Source organism: Loxodonta africana, chromosome 5 (assembly GCF_030014295.1).
Source record: "Loxodonta africana isolate mLoxAfr1 chromosome 5, mLoxAfr1.hap2, whole genome shotgun sequence".
Taxonomy (NCBI): Eukaryota; Metazoa; Chordata; class Mammalia; order Proboscidea; family Elephantidae; genus Loxodonta; species Loxodonta africana.
The window spans coordinates 101,936,718-101,958,904 of NC_087346.1; the positions used below are offsets into that span (position 1 = coordinate 101,936,718).

Genomic DNA, 22,187 nt, shown 5'->3' on the forward strand with positions numbered 1-22,187 from the left:
CCAGGTACCATCTAGTTCTTCTGTTCTCTGGGTAGATGAGGTTGTGGCTCCTGTAGACTTGTTTCTACTCTGAGCTTTTGGTTACCTTCTTACTGTTTTGCTCCTGGCAAGTCGAGGCACATAGTTGTGTCTTAGATAGCCACTCACAAACTTTTAAGACCCCCAGACTCTACTCACTTCACCACGATGTAGATCATGACTTTTGTGAACTATGTTGTGCCAATTGACTGAGTTGTCCCATGAGACTGTAGTCCTAAGCCTTCAAATCCAGAAAATCAATGTTGGAAGCTGTTTGGTTATGTCTGAGGAGTATTCGTATTTGAGTCTTCAATGACTATATGTGCCTGCACCCACATATTTATATTTATACATACCTAATTGGCATTTACCTGGTGGTGCAAATGGTTAAATGCTGGAAACCCTGATGGTGTAGTGGTTAAGTGCTACGGCTGCTAACCAAAAGGTCGGCAGTTCAAATCCGCCAGGCGCTCCTTGGAAACTCTATGGGGCAGTTCTACTCTGTCCTATAGGGTTGCTATGAATGGGAATTGACTTGATGGCAATGGGTTGTTGTTGTTGTGCTTTTTTTTGTTTATTTTATACATACTATTCCTATTTTGCTAAGGGTATTTAACAGGAATTTTTTTTTTCTTTTTCTCTAATTAACAGGAATGGGTGTTAGACTTTTCAAATGCCTTAAATGCCTTTCCTGCATTGACTGATAAGATCATGTGGTTCTTATCTTTTGTTTTATTTATGTGATGGATAACACTGATTGTTTTTCTAATGTTGAACCATCCTGGCATACCTGGTATGAAGTCCACTTGGTCATGATGAGTTATTTTTTTGATATGTTGTTGAATTCTATTGGCTAGAATTTTGTTGAGGATTTTTGAGTCTATGGTCATGAGGGGTATTGGTTTGTTATTCTTTTTTTTTGTGGTGTCTTTACCTGGCTTTGGTATCAGGGTTATGCTGGCTTCATACAATGCTCTTCCTTTTCTATGCTCTGAAATACCTTTGGTAGTACTGGTGTTAACTGTTCTCTGAAAGTTTGATAGAATTCTCCAGTGAAGCCATCAGGTCCAGGGTTTTTGTTGCTGTTGTTGGGAGTTTTTTTTTTTTTTTTTTTTTACCTCTTCAATCTCTCCTTCTGTTATGGGTTATTTAGTTTGTCTACTTCAATTTGTGTTAGTTTAGGTAGGTAATAAAAAAAATATGTGTCTAGAAATCTGCCCATTTTCTCTAGGTTTTTAAATTTGTTGGAGTACAGATTTTCACAGTATTCTGTTATGATTCTTTTTATTTTTATTGTGATATTGCCCGTTTCATTTCTTATTCAGGTTATTTGTTTCCTCTTGTGTTTTTCTTTTGTCAGCTTGGCCAACGGTTTATTGATTTTGTTGATCTTTTCAAAGAACCAACTTTTGGTCTTGCTGACTCTTTCAACTGTTTTTCTACTTTATTTCTTCTCTAGTCTTAATCATTTTCTTCCTTCCGGTGCCTGAGGGCTTCTTTTGTTGCTCTCTTTTTATTTGTTCAAGTTGTAGGGTTAATGTTTTGATTTTGGCCCTTTCTTCTTTTTGGATGTGTGTATTTATTTCTATAAATTGACCTCTGAGCACTGCTTTTGCTGTGTCCCAAAGGTTCTGGTAAGATGTGTTTTCTTTCTCATTTGCTTCTGTGAATTTCTTTATTCCGTCCTTGATTTCTTCTATAACTCAGTAGTTTTTGAGCAAGGTGTTGTTCAGTTTCCATGAACTTGATTTTTTCCCTTGCTATTCCTTTTTTTTTTTTTTTTAATTCCTGTTATTCCTGTTACTGATTTCTACTTTTATGGCTTCATGGTCAGAAAAGATGCTTTGTAATATTTCAGTGTTTTTTATTCTGTTAAGGCTTGCTTTGTGGCCTAATATGAGGTCTATTTTGAGAATGTTCCATGAGCGTTGGAAAAGAATGTATACTTGGCTGCTGTCATGTAGAGTACTCTGTATATGTCTAGGAGGTCAAGTTGGCTGATTTAGATCTTCCTTGTCTTTATTGAGTTTCTTTCTAGATGTTCTGTCCTTCACTGTAAGTGGTGTGTTGAAGTCTCCTACAATTATTGTGGAGCTGTCTATTTCTCTTTTCAATGTTGTTAGAGTTTGCTTTATGTATTTTGGAGCCCTGTTGTTGGGTGTGTATATATTTATTATGGTTATGTCCTCCTGGTATATTGACCCTTTAATCATTATATAGTGTCCTTCCTTATCCTTTGTGGTGGATTTTGCTTTAAAGTCTATTTTGTCAGAGATTAATATTGCCACTCCTGCTCTTTTTTGGTTGTTGTTTTCTTGATATATTTTTTCTATCCTTTGAGTTTTTGTTTGTGTCTTTGAGTCTAAGGCGTGTCTCTTGTAGGCAGCATATAGACTGATTGTGTTTTTTAAATCAATTCTGTCACTCTCTATTTATCGGTACATTTAGTCCATTTACATTCAGTGTAATTATTGATAGGTATGAGTTTACTGCTGTCATTTTTTTTTTTTGTGTGGTGTTGAGAGTTTCTTTGTTCCATTTAATTTTCTGTGCTGAGTCATTTTTCTTTATGTATCTTCATTTCATCTTTTTCCTTATTGCTGATTTTGTGTTCACTGAGTTTTTATGTTTTTCTTCTTTTTTTATTTTGATGATAGATTTGTTAGTTTCCCTTGTGGTTACCTTAAAATTTATTTCTATTTTTCTAAGTTTAAACCAATCTTTTATTTCCTGATATTGCCTTATCTTCCTGTCCATATGGAAGATCTAGGACTACACTATTTCGTCCCTCTTTTTTGTTTTAATTTTTTCATCATTTACATACTGACATCTCTGTTTCTCTATTTTCAGTCTTTTAGCTTTGACTTATTTTTGCAACTTTCCTATCTGGGTTGATATCTGGTTGTTCTGTCCTGTGTGGTAGTCTTGGACTATTATCTGATATTGTTGGTTCTCTAGCTGGAGAGCCTTTAACATTTCTTATAACTTTGGTTTGGTTTTTACAAACTCCCTTAACTTCTGTTCATCTGGAAACACCCTAATTTTGCCATTGTATCTGAAAGACAGTTTTGCTGGATATATAATTCTTGGCTGGCAATTTTTTTCCTTCAAGGCTTTATATATGTCATCCCATTGCCTTCTTGCCTGCATGGTTTCTGCTAAGTAGTCAGAGCTTAGTCTTATTTACTGTCCTTTGTAGGTGACTTTTCGTTTATTCCTAGCCACTCCTAAGATTCTCTCTTATCTCTGATTTTGGCAAGTTTGATTATAATATGTCTTGGTGACTTTCTTTTGGGATCTACCCTGCATGGGGTTTGAGGAGCTTCTTGGATAGATATCTTCTCTTCACTGATATCAGGGAAGTTTTCTGCCAGCAAATTTTTAGCAATTCTCTCTGTATTTTCTGTTATCCCCCTTGTTCTAGTACTTTGATCACTTGTAGGTGTTTCCTTCTGATAGTGTCCCACATAATTCTTAGAGTTTCTTCACTTTTAAATTATTTTATCTGATTTTTCCTCAAATAAATTAGTGTCAAGGGATTTATCTTCAATCTCACTAATTCTGACTTCCACTGCCTCAATTCTGCTCCTACGGCCTTCTATTGGGTTGTCTAATTCTGAAATTTTATTGCTAATCTTTTGGATTTCTAGTTGCTGTCTCACTATGGTTTCTAGCAGCCTGTTACATTTGGTGTTCTGTTCTTGTATTGTTCTCCTGAATTCCCCTATTGCTTTGTCTGTGTGTTCCTTGGCTTGATCTGAGTTTTGCCTGATCTCCCTCCTGATCTCTTGAAGAGCTGTTTTGAATTCTTTTGAATTCTACCTCCAGTAATTCCAAGACCTTATCTTCCTCCGGAAGGTTTCCTGGTTCTTTGTTTTGGTCACTTGCTGGAGCCATCTTGACCTGTTTCTTTATGTGATTTGATATTGACTGTTCTCTCTGAGCCATCAATAAGTTATTATATTTATTTATCGTATGTTTGCTTACTGTGTCCTAGCTTTTTTCTTTGTTTTGATATACCCAAGTAGGCTGGACGTGTGAACTACTTTGGTTACTGGCGTCTTTGAAGCTCTCACGTCAGCAGGTGGTTAGAGCAGCTACTAGGTGTGTGAGCCCAGGAGTCTGTTCAGTTTTCTTGTGTGGATTCAGCTCAGGTGTCCTAGTCATTGGTCACTGTGTGGTGCAGACGTTCACCTACAGTCCTAGATGGGTAGGGCTGTGTGGAGAGGCACAGCAATCTGGTTGCAGTGGAAGCTATGTGCTGAGGAAGGCAGGGGGCTGATGGCTGCCCCTGAGTACCTGGGTGAAAGGCATGTCCTTGTCCCCTAGAGCAAGTAGGTGGGTGGGTTTTGCAGCCAGACTTTCAGCACCCAATGCTGTTGGCTATAAGGACAGGGAGGCACCACTCATTCTTGGACCTGTGTCTTGGGTGGCTAGACGGAATAGGTAATGCCACCAGCCCTCAAGCCCCTGAGGTGGGTGGATAAAGACCCTTTTAATGGCCAGGGCTGTGTCAAATGTCAGGAATCTTGGCTGCTGCAGTTGAAAATAGGCTTCAGGTATATGCCCTGTTGTTCTATGGTAATGAGGGCCTACACTGTTGAATCAGCCCACACAGGTCTAGGCAGGGGTGAAGGGTGTTACAAGTCCATGGACCCCTTATGCCAGTACCTAGGCAAAGGGATAGTGTTTGTCCTGAGTTCCCAGCTTAGGGGGCTTGGGATTTTTTTTTTTTTCTAAAGCTGTGAGACTCGTTTTGGCGCAGATAGCCCTTAGTTCTGGCTTAGGGCACATGGCAGTTGTCAAATACTGCCGGAACGATGTTGGAGCAGAGCTGGGTAGGGGGCGGGTGAGGAGAGAGTGGCACTTCCTTGTTGTGAAAGTCTAGGAGGGGGAGGCGTTATTTTGACCCCACACGGTAGGTTAGATGCTTGCACTTAACTTTTGCAGGTCAAGTGCAGCTTCCCCCCGGCTCCGGAGGCTTGTGCAGACTCTCTGCTGCCTGGTCTCTACTGACGTGGTGAAACACATACCGAGCACTACTGCTCACCTCAGCCCACATGTAGCTGGGTGACCCAGCCCACAGGGTGCTGGCTATCTCATGACCGACACTGCTTTGCTGCTTCTGAGCTGTCTCTCCTTCCCTCTGCTGCTGTGTCTGACTCCTCAACTCTGTGTTTGATGATCAGGGCTCCTAGATTGTCATATATAATCGATTCACTTGTTTTTTGGGGTCTTTGCTGTAAGAGGGACCACAGGGAGCATCTGATTATTCCGCTGTCTTGGCCCCACCTCCATGGTGTATTGCTGGATCATAGGGTAGTTCTATTTCTAGTTTCATGAGAAAGCAAGTGGCACTGTCTTGAGCCACAGCTTCAGAAGACTTGGGGGCAGACACTGCTCACTGTGCCATCTGCCAGACGTCAGAAGGACATCTGGATGGCTGTGTAGAACAAAAGTTCTCACAGAAACAGATCAGCTTCTACAGAAGAGGTGCAGAAGAGCCTCCACAGGGTTCCCCAGACTCCTCAGGTAAAGTCCCCATTTAGAAGGAACACAGAAAAGTTAAAAAAAAATGCTAAAGGTAAAAAATACTAAAGGTTTTTTTTTTTTGGGGGGGGGGATGAGATCTCTAAATAGAAGGGGAGTCTCCTCCTTAGAGACCTGTGTATCTTCAGATGTTCTGGAATGCCTTTTTCAATGGCTGTCTTAATTATCTAGAGCTGCTATAACAGAAATACCACAAGTGGATGGCTTTAACAAAGAGAAATTTATTCTCTCAGTCTAGTAGGCTAGAAGTTTGAATTCTGGGTGCCAGCTCCAGGGGGAGGCTTTCTCTCTCCATCGGCTCTGGAAGGTCCTTGTCATCAATCTTCCCCTGGCCAAGGAGTTTGTCAGCACAGAGATCCTGGGTCCAAAGGACATGCTCTGCTCCTGGCGCTGCTTTCTTGGTAGTATGACGTCCCTATGTCTCCCTGCTCTCTTCTCTCTTTTATATTTCAAAAGAGTCTGATTTAAGACACAACCTAATCTTGCAGATTGTCCTGCCTCATTAGCATGACTGCTCTTAATCCCACCTCATTAACATCATAGAGGTAGAATTTACAGTACAAAGGAAGAGCTAAGGCTGCTAACCAAAAGGCCAGCAGTTCAAATTCACCAGCTGCTCTCTGTAAACCCTATGAGGCAGTTCTACTCTGTCTTATAGGGTCATTATGAGTTGGAATCAACTCAACAGCAATGGGTTTTTTAGGGAAAAACACATCAGATGACAAAATGGTAGACAATCACGCAATACTGGGAATCATGGACTAGCCAAGTTGACACACATATTTTGAGGGAACACAATTCAATCCATAACAATGGCTTAACAGTGTCTTGAAGCACGTGATACATTTAGGAAAATACCGATCTCTAGGACACCACACACACGGAAGCTGTGGGTGTGGCTACTTTTCAGAGCAGAGTTTAGTTCCAGCAGTTTCATTGCAACATCTACCTCCGCCACAAGGTTGTTTTTGAAGGAATTTAAAGTAAGGTATGGATGCAGTATTTATAAATGGAGAGTGAGACAGTAGATCACCACCAAAAGGAAAAACAGAAGTTAAAGGAAGGAAACTAAGTAAGTACGTTCAAATCATATTACCTTCTCTTCCATCTCACTTGCAGCTCCACGTAGATTCAAAGGACTGACAAAACTTGGCGTGCCACTGGACTGGAAGAGTAAAGAGAGCACTCAAGTCAAACGTTGGAACAGGAAGTTCTGGGAAAATGACCAAACGCCGTGGGTGCCTGGGCAGAGCCACCCTTCCACCTCCACACCAGGGTGCAGCCTGCTTTGAAGAGCCAGCAGGAGTCATGGTGGAGACTTTGCTAAGGTCCAAACTCCACAAGGGCTACCTGAAACCCAGAGTGCACTATCCTATTCCCCAAGTGCAATACAGCTTCCTCACCTGGGCAAACTCCAGGCTCAGTCCTTGAGTCTTTTCTCCTCTGCCTGAGAGAATTTGAGGATCTGCTCAATGACCACCTTCCAGAGAAGAGGGATGGGCTATACACAATGTTTCCAACCTCAGAGGTTTCAGTCTGCCAGCTGCCTTCACCCCCTTCACCTGCTGGACCTCGCACTTGTAACCAGTAGGTAAGAAGAAAAGAAAACCCTGCCAACGCTACATGCAAAGGGCTGAGCTGAGAAGGTGAAAGACTAGGGAAGAGGCAAAAGCATAGATGAGGGAAAGCCAAGCACCAGGATGGAGATTCACACTGCAGTCACTGAGGCATGGCCTTGGAACACCAAGTAACTATACCTCTTTTAATGCCCACTGTACTTTCTATAGGAACCCTAGTGGTGCAATGGTTAAGGATTGAGCTGCTAACTAAAAGGTCAGCAGTTTGAATCCACCAGCTGCTCCTTGGAAACCCTATGAGGCAGTTCTACTGTCCTATAGGGTCACTATGAGTCAGAATCGACTCGACAGCAGTGGGTATACTTTCTATAAGGAGCCCTGGTAGCCCAAATGGTTAAGTACTAAGCTGTGAATTGAAAGGCTGGAGGTTTAAACCCATCCAATGGTTTCATGGGAAAAAGACCTGGCAATCTGCTTCAGTGAAGATTACAGCCAAGAAAACTCTAGGGGGCAGTTCTACTCTCTCACGTTTGTCAAAGTTGACTTCACAGTACCTAATGACAACAGCATATTTTCTGTCTTGTATTGCCAATTTTTACAAAAGGGTCGTATCTTCATTTCCAGAGCAAAAATGTCTGCTTACCTTCTCTGCACCACACATAGAAGGGTCTTTATATAACATAGGACAGTGCTTAGATTTGACTTTCTGTCCAGTCTAAGTGGCCATCAAGCTGGCCTGTTTGATATGTTCTGTATCACTGAACCCCTACTTCTTTCTATTTTCATTTCTCTTTAAATTAGTTGAACTCAACTAATAATTACTCAGGGCTACTTAGTAGGCACTGGCTAAGTCATGCGGAGACATAGATGTGTCAGATCCAGCTGTCCTCAAGGAGCTCAAAGTTTATAGAGATGGAGAGAAAACAGTTCCATGGACAGGGACACAGATGGCCTGTGGATATATAACAAGTGCTAGGGACACATGCCAAAGGCATCGAGGAGATGATGCAGACTGGGGAGTGGGGCCAGGGTTGTGAGGGAAAATGGAAGACACTGGGAAGAGCGTGTGCAAAGGCTCGTGTCTCCTCCCATCTTGCCCCTTCACCCTCATGTTGGCCCAAATGAAGATCAGGGCAACTGTCAAAGAATCCTCTTTGTGGAGGGCACTCTGCCCATGGAGTGCCCGCCAGCCCTGGGCTACTCATTAGAAAAGCTTCTCCTGCCTTATTCACTCTACTGCAGACCCCAGGGCTACTGGATGTCCTGTCTACTGTCCAATATCCTCCCTGACTTATTAGAAACCAGATCATTCCCCAGAGGAGACTTACTTTGTTCTCGGTGTCTGAGAGGACGATGTCCTGCTGAGTCACAATTTCCATGGGACTGGTCAGGAACACATCCTCTTCTAAGCTAGCCTCTCCACCGTGTGCCTTCTTCATGGGAATGGCACTGGGTGGTGGCTGCCCAAATTTGATGTTCTTGCCCAACTGTTGCTGGAAAGAAACAAAGGAAAGACATTCTGAGGCAGTGAAGCAGTACAATAATAACCACAGCTAGGTTCCCCAGCATATCTAGTAGGCACTGAAGTATATCCTGTGCACAAATGATTTCTAGACCAACCACCATGCCTATAAATAACACAGTCCTGTAATGAGTTAATCTGTTTTGCACATTCTTTTTCTTTCCACCTCCTTTGAGCCATGAGCTCTTCACCCAGCCACCTCTTACATGGAGACGTCAACATCTTCCAGTGGGTACAGAGACCACGTTTCTAAACCCAATATTGGGATATATGTTATTACAAAATTTTTTTTTTGTTTAACCTGTAGATTTATTTATATAAAAAGCCTTTTAAAAGTACAGAAAATTATCTAGGAAACAGTTACATGAAATGCAGGAACCACTGGGGTAAATCAAGACCCTATGGCTGCTGCAACAAGAAGACACTCCAATGCCTTTTGGACACATTCCCCTTGACTAGTCATACCTTGACAACCTTCCTCACCAGCCCCTAGCATAAGGCTCCATCCCAGAGAGAGCCCTCGTTCTCTTTCTTAGGCCTTCATCTCTCTTGGGCCCAAGAAAATCATGTTCTGGTCCCAGTGGGTATCGCTGCCAAGGTGAAGACGGCCCCAGCACCCAGCACGTCTTTCCACGAGCAATGCTGGAATCATGGAAGGGACAGGAAAGATCTTGTCCCAACATTAGGACTTCCTCTTTGCCTTGTTACAGCTGCCCACTGTGAAATAGGGGACAGAGGAACCAAGCAGGGAAGGACAGAGAAGTAGGCAGGAGAAAAGAGCCAAGGAAAGATTGATTGCTGGTGGGGTGGTAGCTAAAAGAATAGGGTGAAAGGAGGAGGAAACAGGGAGGAGAAATCAGGAAGATAAATACTACTTGGAATAAGAGAAAGGCCAGATTAGACAAGGAGAAATATTCCCTGGAGAAAAGTATGTCAATACAATCGGTAAAGGAGAGGACGGGGCAAACTATTTGACAGACTGTGGTGGAGAAAATGAATGACATTGAAGAAGAAAAAGGGGGTTGTGGCCACTTGAGAGGGTACTGATTTGAATATATTCACAATCATACAGATTACTGCTTTTATCTAGATCGGAATTTCTCAATTTGGGCACAACTGACACTTTGGAGCTGATAATTCTTTGTTGTGGGCGCTGTCCTGTGCATTGCAGCATGCTTCGCGGCATCCCTGGCCTCTACCCACTTATGCCAGTAATAACCCACCTTTCAGAAGTTGGGACAAACAGAAATGTCTCCAGACCCTGCCCAATATCCCCTGGGGGGAAAATCACCCCCAGTTGAAAACCACTGCTCTATATCCATGTACTTAGGTTTCACAGTCCTTTATGCTTTAAACTTTTTTCCTCTGGTATTTATCTTTAATCTGGTTAATATTTAACTCCAAAGAGTTGCAAAAAGCCTTAGCAACCACCTAATCCAACCCCCTCACTTTGTAAAAACAAAAAACCCAAAGGTTCAGTGAGGAGAGGTGACTGGCTCAAGTTTATGGAAAGAATGAGTGGCCCCCGTAAGGAACCTGAACCCAGGTCTTCTAAAAGCACATTCGGTGTTATTTTCATTGTACTCCCTGGTCCTCATAAATTTGACACTGTACCTCCTTCTTAAACCAGTTGCCAGTGAGCTGATTCTAACTCATGGCAACCCCAGGTGTCACACAGCAGAACTACGCTCCATAGGGTTTTCATGGCTGTGACCTTTCAGAAGCAGATTGCCAGGGCTTTCTTCCAAAGCACCTCTGAGTAGGTTCAATCCACCAACCCTTCGGTTAATAGCTGAGCACTTAACTGCTTATGTCACCCAGCCACTCCACTTCCTTCTTACTCAGGCAGAAATAAAGAGATGATGCAGCATCTTAAATTTCTTATGTAGTTCCTGAGCAGGGAAATCCCTTGAGAGAAATGCCCCCTCTCCCTTTAAACTCAGTGGAGCCAAATCCACCCACTGTTGCCCAAATCCCCCTTAGTCTTGCATGGTGGACAGTGAGACTGCCCAGACACAGGGAGATGAACCCTAGACTCCCTCCTGGCACCGTGGGCCCCACAGCATGCCAAGTCAGGTGCATGCTTGGCAAGGCTCCCTCCTGCATCAGGGAAGGAGCACACATCAAAGCCTGTGTTCAGCCAGTGGAGTACAGTCTAAGCAGCCTGACAGGATGCAGGAAGAAGGCTGGACAAGGGTGTCTGCTAAAAACAAGTCAGGCAGGAAGCAGCAGTTAGTATCTACTCTACGCAGATCAATAAGCAAGCACAATTAGAACAGCTGATGGAGTCAGACAAGAGGACACGGAGTCACAAAGCTACAGGCCCATCTTACTCTGCTGCCCTGAGATAACACATTTGTAGGGGAGGAATAGGACACTGGGCAGAAGAGGTGGGACCAATTCCTGTGTCTCTGGTGAAAACCTTAACAGGAGTTCCCATGGGGATGCCCAGCTCAGCCTTGGTCTGTTGATTCCTTCTCTGAGTGTTGGCCAAGAGCTGAAAGGATGTAACATCCCTTAGACTGCAGACTTTCTGTCGTTGGGGTCTGCCATTTCCCAGTGGCCTAGAATGAGTGACATGAGGGTATGTCTTCTGCTTGTACCTGGGAAGAATAATTCTTCAGTAAGCTCCCAAGGAGAAGCTGCCCTAACTCTCTAACACCATTGAAGTAGGATTTCTGCCACCATCACAAAACAGAATGGACTTCATTAGGACCCTTTTTACAACTTTGACGTTGATCCACACTAATGCTTCAGAGACACAAAGGAATATGGCAAAATGTCATCACATTCCACAAGAAAAAAAAAAAAAAAAAACTCCAAAGATGGTTGCCAATGGGAAAAAAAAAGAGAGAGAGAGAAAATGGAAAAGGGAATAGATGGAATAAGAACAGGAAAAATAAGGTATATGAAACAGACCTGGGAAATGCAGAAGAGTAACATTAAGAAAAGAAGTACAGTGCTAAAGAGGCAAATTAAGAAGAAGGGGCAGGGGGCAGAGGGGAAGAAGACAGTGAAGGGGCCAGGAAGGGCTGTAGACTAGATGGCAGTTAAAACCAGCTGGAGGCGGCGGGGGGAGGGAGAGAAGAAGAGACAGAATGAGAATGTGTGTTATATATAAGGGTTGATTTATTTCAGAAACGTTCATCCTGGCAAAAGAAACAATGCTGCCGCTGCCTTTTAGAACCAAAATGTGAATCTTAAAAGGAGCTGATTTAAAATTTCCCCAGGGAAAAGAAATCCAAACTAGCGGTTAGGGAGCTTAGAAGGAGGCACTGAAATGGCGGAGGGGAGGACCCAGGTCATCAAAGAAATGATGGCCGAGGTTTAGGAATGCAGACTACCTACCCAGACAAAGGGCAGTCCTCCCAGACACCCTGTGGCTGTCAGGGATGAGAGAGGGACCAAGACAAGGGCAGGACTTAGTCCAACAAGGCTGAGAACACTGACCCTCAGGAGCCTGAGGACAAGAGGCTCTCGCCCACAGGTTCTCCCACTCCTTCAGTTCCTGCTCCAAACACTTCCTTCAGGGGACAGGAAGGAGACTGGGCTGTTGGGACATTTTGTGCTATTTACTGACAATTAAAAGGTTACTGCTAAAGCCTGTTTGGCAATCTCAGGTAGCTATGTGAACTGAATACTGGCTAAATGTAGAATGGAAAAAAATGGGAAAAAGAAAAAAAAAGGGGGGGATGCTTTTTTGTTACTTGAATCCTGCCCAATTCAGGCATAGTCATAGAAGGAACTGTGACAAAAGCAATCAGTGAAGACCAGTCTGTGAAGATGAGCTCGCCCTTGAGTTTTCAGAGATAAACAACCCCTGCAGCACGGTGGTTTTCAGCACCCACGGGCTGTGTCTTTGTACACGCTGCAATCACAGTCAGAGCGGAGAGTGCAGACTCCTGCCCATCCTGACAGTCCACGTGGCTTGCGGCTATGAATGGAGTTACTGTTGAGATCGGAATGTGAGCTGAAGGGAACTATATTTTATTCGTTCAAATTGGGCCATTTTGTTGTAATATGGAATGCCTGGAGAGTGATGTTATAGGAATGTACATCCATATTTATAAGGTTTTTTTTTTTTTTTTTTTTTTTTATGGCGTGGGAATTCAAAGCATATCATATTCCACAGCTCTCACACCGCGAGGGGTTAGTTTTTCTCAGATTTTCTAATAGTCATTCTTCAAACCACGTCTATAAGACCTTACAAGCACAAGAAAAATTGTCACTGTCTTCTTGAGCAAACTCTAGATGCTCTCATAGGTAAAAGGAGTTTAACAAAAAGAAAAAGAACTAGCATACTGATTTAAAGACATCCGCTCTGGTGGCACAGTGGTTAAGCACTTGGCTGCTAACCAAAAATTCAGCGATTCAAATCCATGAGCTTCTCTGGGGGAGCAAGATGTGGCAGTCTGCTCCTGTAAAGGCTTACAGCTTTGGAAACTCTTTGGGGCAGTTCTACTCTGCCCTATAGGGTGGTTACGAATTGCAATCTACTCAATGGCAATGAGTTTTTTTGGTTTGCTCTATGAAGATGTTGCTAAGAGCAGATGTTTATTCTTTGCGTCCTTGACAGTTGCGTTAGGTGTCAAAATCCTCAAAAGGAGGACTTTGGCATCTTAAAGTAAAATGCAGCTGAGGATGGAGGTTTTCCCGCCTAAGCCAAACAGCCCATGACATAAATAGACTAAGCATTTCCTGACAAAGGTGTGGCATTATTCTAAAAATGCTCTGCAGGCCTAGACTATGATAGCCCTGAGTCGTCTTATCAGCTGCACATACCTTCCAGCTGCAAATGGGATCTCAAATCAACCGGCCCCCTCCGTGACATGATTCTGGGCAGCTGTAAGTAATAAGGTCATTCTAGTGCAAATACGGAAACCCTGGTTAAGTCCTACGGCTGCTAACCAAAAGGTCGGCAGTTCGAATCTGTCAGGCGCTCCTTGGAAACTCTACGGGGCAGTTCTACTTTGTCCTGTAGGGTCGCTATGAGTCGGAATCAACTTGATGGCAATGGGTTTTTTAGTGCAAATACAACAAAGTGCAAAGTTTACAGATCTACTCTGCAGTGTTGTTGCTGGGTGCCCTTGAGTCAATTCTGACTCATAGTGACCCCAGGGGACAGAGCAGAGCTGCCCCATAGGCTACTCTTGGCTGTAATCTTTATGTGAGCAGATCATCAGGTCTTTCTCTCATGGAGCCACTGGGTGGGTTCGAACCACCAACCTTTCAGTTAGCAGCCAAGTGTTTAATCGTTGACCACCACCAGGGCTCCTACTCTGCACTACACCAGGTGAAAAATGATTTTGTATAGGTGGCAGATCTAAATAACTGCAGGGGCCCTTCAATTATCATATGCACCCACCTTTTTTTATATTTTTTAGATGGGGAGGATGAGGTTTGGAGAGGTTAAAAAACCTTCTCCAAAGCCACATGCCCAGGTGGCCGCAGAGGTCTGGTGTTACCTCTTGCCTTCAGATGACCTTCATCCTACTGGCTGTGGGGCAACCAACTTGTTATGTACAGAGTCCTCAAAAGGGACGCCATGGTTGTTTTTGTCTCTGTCCCATACATTAAATTTTGTTTTGAAAAACAATAAATAAAAGAAGCCAAGCTCACTGCCATCAAGTTGATTCCAACTCCTAGGGACCCTCTAGGACAGAGCAGAACTGCCCCGTAGGGTTTCCAGGGCTGTAATCTTTATGGAAGCAGACTGCCACATCTTTCTCCCTCAGAGAAGCTGGCAGTTTCGAACCTCCGCCAACCTTCTGGTTCACAGCAGACTGCTTTAACCACAGCACCACCAGGGCTCCTCATCATGAACATGTTTTGTTTTCATACTCAGAAAAAAAGACAGCATGTAATTTTTCCTTTAAAAAGTTTGATTGGATGTAACCAGTGTCACACTGATCATTGCATCTAGAAATAGGTGAACGGGAGATGCTTTTGCCATGTATATTTTCACCACGAATAAAATAAAATATTAATTTTAAAAGGTTCAATCATTTGCCACAGAAATACTGGAATGCGGAAGGTTCACTTTATTCAGAAAAATTCACTTTATTCCAGTTTATTTATACTGTATTCAGTCATTCTCCATTCAGGAGAGAGACTCTAACCTTGGATGCGACGTTTTAGGCGAGGTTGACCGTGTGTAGACACTAGAGGGCAACCTTTCCACACGCATGATTACACAGGCCTTTGTGAATTACCAGGGCTGGGACGTTTCTTCAGGCACAGAGAAAAATTGTTCCTTTTTTTTTTTTTAATGGTATTCCAGTAGAAATTTCATTTCAGAAGAATGTTGTAATAATGGTGGCTAATCTTGGAAGGATCATTTAATGTCAAATAGGTGTTATCCATTCTCTCTGTCTCTCTCTCTCAATAAACACACACGTATACACAAAGACAATTCCAGACATAAAAAACATACATGCCTCTGATGCGACTAACCACCCTCATTCCATGCTGGAGTCTACAAGGGGGCGGTCTTTTATGCTGCTTACTAAGCATCAGTACCAGCATAACCTTGGCATGGAAAAATGCAAAGCATTCATGCAAGTGAACAAAGTTACTGCTGTTTCTACGACTTACCAGGAACATACTGCTTAGTCGACTGAAAAATAAAGCACAGTCTTTTGGGGGTGATACAGTTACATCTTAGGTCACTCCAAAAATCACATTTTCTATGGTCATGGGCCCCACTGCCCACCTCAAAAAGCCAAGACTTTTATATTTTAAAAATATATAACTATTATAACTATAGAGCTGGAAGGAGGCTTGTGAATTCATGCAGTAAAATGCCAAAAATAGGCCAACCTCACATGAATCGATATTGCCAGAGTGAGAGAATTCAAACTGGATAGTTATGCTTCTTTTCTCAAGTTTCTCTTCCTGTGTTAATAGAATTGTTGCTTCAGGGAAGTTAGGCAAGTTTTACATTTCATTAATTCTGACATCAGATTGTTCAAAACCGTGCCTTACTGTTAATAGAAATAACAGGCACTCACATATTTTTATTGCTTCTGTATTTTCAACATTGCAGAATTATATGTTTTCAAAACCCCATATCCACTTCCTGGAGTGGCAGTAGCATATGGTCTGTCACAGAGCAGATATCACTGAAGACAACAGAGTATTATCTAGCCTTTAAAGAGCTCCAAGAAAGCCCTCATAAATACAGCTGTGTCACAGGGCTGAAATCTTTTAAGTCGTTCCTCACAGAAAGAAGTTATTATGGGTTCAGAACTTCTTAGGAATGATATTCCCGGAACTCAAAAGACTTCAGGAAGGAAAGGTAAGGAGGAAGTTGTCAAGGTTTTCTTTGTCCACCACCATCCTTCTCTCTTCTCCCACCTATGAGAAGTGATAGCTTGTTTTTTTCTTCTGAGTCTGTAAAAAGTATAACAGCACAGGCAGCTAGAACCAAGAAAGGCGCCCTCTTAGGAGATACTGGGATGTGAAGGAAGCCTATGTTGGCTCTGAGGGCAGAACTCTGGCCTTGGATAGGGCTACAGGAGATAGAAAGATCTAGGCAAGCTTGGGTGGTTTGGGCAATTTCCCCATTTGCCATATGCTATATTCAGCTGAGTGCGTACAGAATATGTGCCCAGACACAGCTCACAGTATACACAGCTAATGCTCAGAAGAAACAAGAACACTCCAAGAAAATGGAAATTGTTCTCTGACTACAATGTTTCATCATATCAGGAGCTACTCAGGCCAGCTGCTCCTTTTTTTTTTTTTTTTTTTTCTTTTTTTGCCTGTTCATTCACTCATTTATCCATTCGTCATTATGGACTTACAGGCAGATGGACATCAGCAAACTGGGGCCCTCTATCCATAATTTGGATAGACTCTTAGCTTACCTATCTCAGAGACACACTTGCTTAGGTACTTCTTTAGGGTGAGTGAATTCTGCCAAGCAATTAGGCAAAACTACACAGTCAGATCCGAAGCATTTCTGCCCCTCTTTCTTTTCTTGGATTCTCTGTTATTCCAATCACATTTAGTGAAGAATTATTATAAAAACCCATCCACTGCCATTGAGTCGATTCTGACTCATAGCAACCCTGTAGGACAGAGTAGAACTGCCCCATAGAGTTTCCAAGGAGCGCCTGGCAGATTTGAACTTATTATATTATATTATATCCTCATTATTATTAAGGAGTTACCAGTTGTGTTCATCTTACATAAGAAAACTGCCCCACTCTGCAAGGTGAACAACGAGGGAAGTTTAAGAGCTTTGTAATATTCCTCTAAAACAAGGTGGCTCAGGAGGAGCCAGGGTTACAAAAACAACAGGAGAACTAAGAGTTGTACCATTCACTATCCAATTATGGAAGCTTGGAAAGTGAATGTTGTTGACATGAACTCTGCATTCAGGAAATACAGTCAACATTTAATGGTTAGGAACTTCTTCCTCTCATCGATGTCCTGCAGCTTCTCCTGGGTACTTGTTCTCATATGTCCAGTCAAAAAAGAGAAAATGATTTCAGATAAAAGGAGAGGGTGTGTGATGCAGGTGGGTACAATGGTGGACAGAAAGCTTGCAGAAAACTGAGGCAGATTCAAGAAAGCAAAAATTCTCACCAGCAGTGACCCCTGGACCTCCCAATTCTCTACTCAAGATCAAATGAGGGCTTCTTCCCACTTCCCTCCATAGCTGGGCCCCTCCTAAAGGCTATGATCTTCCAATTTCAAGCTGTCTTCTTACCTGAAGAGTTTTGACTTTGCCCAGGATGTTGTCCTGTGACATTGCTTGAACTGTCTGCTCACTTTCTGCTCCCCCATCAGGGATAAAAATACTGTCATGGGAAAATGCCCGGGTTCCCATAGTATAGTTGAAGGACCTGGAATGCAAATCATGTGCTTCATTTTATTAGGATGATAAAATTTCTTTCGGCAATTCAGTTTCCTGTTCTTCCTGACTTGTGGCGCTCTACCCACATTTCCTGTCTCATTAGAAAGTCCTCCCAGCATTATCCTTTTCTGCTGGGACTCAGCCAAGGAGTTGGGTAGATGAAGGGTCCCGCAGGAATAAGACAGCATATCCTCACGTAGCCTGGCTCTGAGCCATCACTGAGAGAACTCAAAGACAGTTATTTATTTGTGGAGGATCTAGGACTGAAGGTAATACAGAAATTTTTAATTGAAGGAACCTTTCCCCAGATGAGTTGGAGCTATCAGTTTTACCCCAGTAAGTCTGCTCAACCAGTATTTATTAAGTAACACGTAGATCTAGAAACAAGAGGCAAGAGTTTCTCTTAGATTACAATCAAATTGAAAGATTGATATACACATCTAAAACAAAGAGTAGAAGAGGACTAGAATGGCTGATACTGACTACAAATGCTTTAGGTTTCAGAGAAAGGGGGAGAAAATTTGTGTTAGGGCAATTCTGATGGGTTTCATGCATTGCTCTTGAGTCCATTCTGATTCATGGCGGTGCCATGTGGGTCAGAGTAGAACTGTGCTTCATAGGGTTTTCCATGGTTGATCCTTCAGAAGTAGATCAACAGAGCTTTCTTTCAAGGTGCCTCTGGGTGGACTCAGATTGCCAACCTTTTGTACCACTCAAAACCAAAAACCGGACCTGCTGCCATCAAGTCGATTCTGACTCACAGTGACCCTATAGGACAGAGTAGGACTGCCCCATAGGGTTTCCAAGGAGTGGCTGGTGGATTCAAACTGCCAACCTTTTGGCTAGCAGCCATAGCTCTTAACCACTGTGCCACCAAGGCTCCTTGTACCTTCTTGTACTGGAAACCCAACATTTGTTGGTTGAGGTTGAACTTTAAGGACGTCTGGGCTTGTACTGGATGGTGAGGTCAAGATCTTGGAAGGTAACTCATCTCTGAGAAAGGATACACCTTGAGGCTGTGGACTCTTCACAGGTGGCAGGCAGAATTAAACACCCTCCACAAGGCAAGCCAGGTACATTTCCACAATGCCAGGCACAGCGGCAGCATTCCCAGGAGTAGGGGAGTACTACTTCTCCCTTTGCCCTGTCCAGAAAACGGCACCAACTGGAGGTTTTATCAGTGACCAAATGCACGAGAACAGCCAGCACTGGGGGAAAGTCGCCTCTGAACTGAGTTACAAAAGTACAGTAGGCAGGGTCCCAGGGCAGCTGTACTTGTTATCTGTCTGAGTCTAGAATAGTTAGAATGAGCAATTACCAAATTATATCACCTAATTTGCCAAATTTCAGGCAAACCAAAAAGCCAAACTCATTGCCTTCGAGTTGATTTCGACTTATAGCGACCCTACAGGACAGAGCAGAACTGTCCCATAGGGTTTCCAAGGAGCAGCTGGTGGATTCGAACTGCTGACCTTTTGACCCTTTTGATTAGCAGCCAAGATCTTAAATACTGTGGCACCAGGGCTCCTGTAAATTACAGGCAGTATGGTAAAAAGAGTATGTGGTTTAGAAACAAAAGACTTAGATTTGCACCTCCTGGCTGTGTGGGCTTAGGCAATAATAATAAAAACCAACACTGACTATGACAAAAATAAAGCTGAGAGCTTTACTTTCACTGTCTCATTTAATCCTCATTACCTCCCTATGAGGTGGGTATTACTACCCTCTTGTTAGAGATGAAACTCACTCAGATAGAAGTAGTAGAGTGAGAAACTGAACTCGGATCTGCTGCAATCCCATACCAGCCAGCTAAAGTATTTCAGAATGGTGGAAGGTCTCAGAATATTGTTACCCATGAATGAAACAGGGTATGGTTGGGTCGGTGGCCTGTTTATAAGCCAATCTTGACTGAGTCATGAAGTTTATCACCCTCTGCCATTATTTTTTCCAAATGTTCCTTATTGGATGGAACATCCAGCCAGGATTTGAAGTCCACCTGTCCCTACTCCCAGATGATCAGATTGAAAAATAAGAGAAAAGGAGCAGTAATAATAATAGTAGTAGTGTAAATTATAATAATAAAAAAAAATAATAGCAGTGGCATATTAATATTATTATCTATAATATTATAATCCCCCATGCGTCTATCAGTTTGTTGTACTGTGGGGGCTTGTGTGTTGCTGTGATGCAGGAAGCTATGCCATCGGTGTTCAAAAACCAGCAGGGTCACCCATGGAGGACAGGTTTCATCTGAGCTTCCAGACTAGGACAGACTAGGAAGAAGGGCCCAGCGGTCTACTTCTGAAAAGAATTAGCCAGTGAAAACCTTAGGAACAGCATCAGAAAACTGTCTGATAACAGTGCTGGGAGATGAGGTCCTCAGGTTGGAAGGCACTCAAAATCCGACTGGTGAAGAGTTGCCAGCTCAAAGTAGAGTCGACCTTAATGACATAGATGGAGTCAAGCTTTTGGGACCTTTATGTGCTGATGTGGCACGACTCAAATGAGAAGAAACAGCTGCAAATACCCATTAATAATAGGAACCTAGAACGTACGAAGTATGAATCTAGGAAAATTGAAAATCGTCAAAAATGAAATGGAACACATAAACATCGATATCCTAGGTATTAGTGAAGTGAAATGGACTGATATTGGCCATTTTGAATGGAACAATCACACGGTCTACTATGTCAGGGATGACAACTTGAAGAGGAATGGCATTACATTCATGGTCAAAAAGAACATTTCAAGATCTATCCTGAAGTACAATGCTGTCAGTGAGAGGATAATATCCATACACCTATAAGAAAGAGCAGTTAATACAGCCATTATTCAAATTTATACACCAACCACTAAAGCCAAAGATGAAGAATTGAACCTTTTACCAACTTCTGCAGTACAAAATTGATCAAACATGGAATCAAGATGCATTGATAATTACTGGTGATTGGAATGTGAAATCTCAAAGCAAAGAAGAAGGATTGGTAGCTCAACAACATGGCCCGGGTGATAGAAACAATGCCGAAGATCGCATGGTAGAATTTTGCAAGACCAACAACTTCTTAATTGCAAATACCTTTTTTCACCAACATAAACAGTGACTATACACGTGGACCTCATCAGATGGAATACATAGGAATCAAATTGACTACATCTGTAGAGAGAGACAATGGAAAACCTCAATATCATCAGTCAGAACAAGGCCAGGGGCCAACTGAGGAACAGACCATCAATTGCTCATATGCAAGGTCAAGTTGAAACTGAAGAAAATTAGAACAAGTTAACGGGAGCCAAAGTATGACCTTGAGTATATCCCACCTGAATTTAGAGACCATCTCAAGAATAGATTTGACCTGCTGAACACTAATGACCAAAGACCAGACGAGTTGTGGAATGACATCAAGGGCATCATCCATGAAGAAAGCAAGAGGTCATTGAAAAGACAAGAAAGAAAGAACAGACCAAAACAGATGTCAAAAGAGACTCTAAAAATTGCACTTGAATGTCGAGTAGCTAAAGTGAAAGGAAGAACTGACGAAGTAGAAGAGCTGAGCAGAAAATTTCAAAGGGTGGCCCGAGAAGAAAAGTAAAGTATTATAATAAAATGTGCAAAGACCTGAAGTTAGAAAGCCAAAAGGGAAAAACACACTCAGCATTTCTCAAGCTGAAAGAACTGAATAAAAAATTCAGGCCTTGAGTTGCAATACTGAAGGATATTATGGGGAAAATATTAAACGATGCAGGAAGCATCAGGAGAAGATGGAAGGAATACACAGAGTCCCTAAACCAAAAAGAATTGGTCAACGTTCAACCTTTTCAGGAGGTAGCACATGATCAGGAATCGACTGTACTGAAAGAAGTCCAAGTAGCACAGAAGGCATTGGCAAAAAACAAGGCTCTAGGAACTCATGGAATATCAACTGAGATGTTTCAATGAACAGATGCAGTGCTGGAAGTGCTCGCTCATGTATGCCAAGAAATTTGGAAGACAGCCACCTGGCCAGCTGACTGGAAGAGATCCATATTTATGCCTAGTCCCAAGAAAGGTGATCCAACAGAATGCAGAAATTATTGTACAATATCATTAATATCACATGCAAGTAAAATTTTGCTGAAGATCATTCAAAAGAGGCTGCAGCAGTATATCGATGAGGAACTGCCGGAAACTCAAGCCCCGATTCAGAAGAGGACGTGGAACCAGGGATATCATTGCTGATGCCAGATGGATCCTGGCTGAACGCAGAGAATACCAGAAAGATGTTTACCTGTGTTTTATTGACTATGCAGAGGCATTCAACTGTGTGGACCATAACAAATTATGGATAACATTGCGAAGAATGGGAATTCTAGAACACTTAATTGTGCTCATGAGGAACCTGTACGTAGATCAAGAGGCAGTCGTATGTGGTTTAAAGTCAGGAAAGCTGTGCATCAGGGTTGTTACTTTCACCATATTTATTCAATCTGTATGCTGAGCAAGAATGCAGCATCAGGACTGGAGAAAGGCTCATTAACAACCGCGTTATGCAGATGACACACCCTTGCTTGCTGAAGGTGAAGAGGACTTGAAGCACTTACTAATGAAGATCAAAGGCTACAGGCTTCAGTATGGATTACACCTCAACATAAAGAAAACAAAAATCCTCATGACTGGACC

At 42.6% G+C, this 22,187-nt stretch overlaps 1 protein-coding gene across 1 annotated transcript in view; it reads right to left on the reverse strand.

Annotated features, from left to right (window-relative positions):
- Positions 1–22,187, reverse strand: part of CRACD (capping protein inhibiting regulator of actin dynamics) — a 176,584-nt gene that overhangs the window by 24,660 nt on the left and 129,737 nt on the right. Inside the window, exons 3-5 of the mRNA XM_010595691.3 lie at positions 17,384–17,519; positions 8,474–8,638; positions 6,665–6,733 (exon numbers count right to left, since the gene is read on the reverse strand). Of these exons, the coding sequence (XP_010593993.2) occupies positions 6,665–6,733; positions 8,474–8,638; positions 17,384–17,503 (354 nt within the window). The 5' untranslated portion in view covers positions 17,504–17,519. The remainder of the gene's footprint in view (positions 1–6,664; positions 6,734–8,473; positions 8,639–17,383; positions 17,520–22,187) is intronic.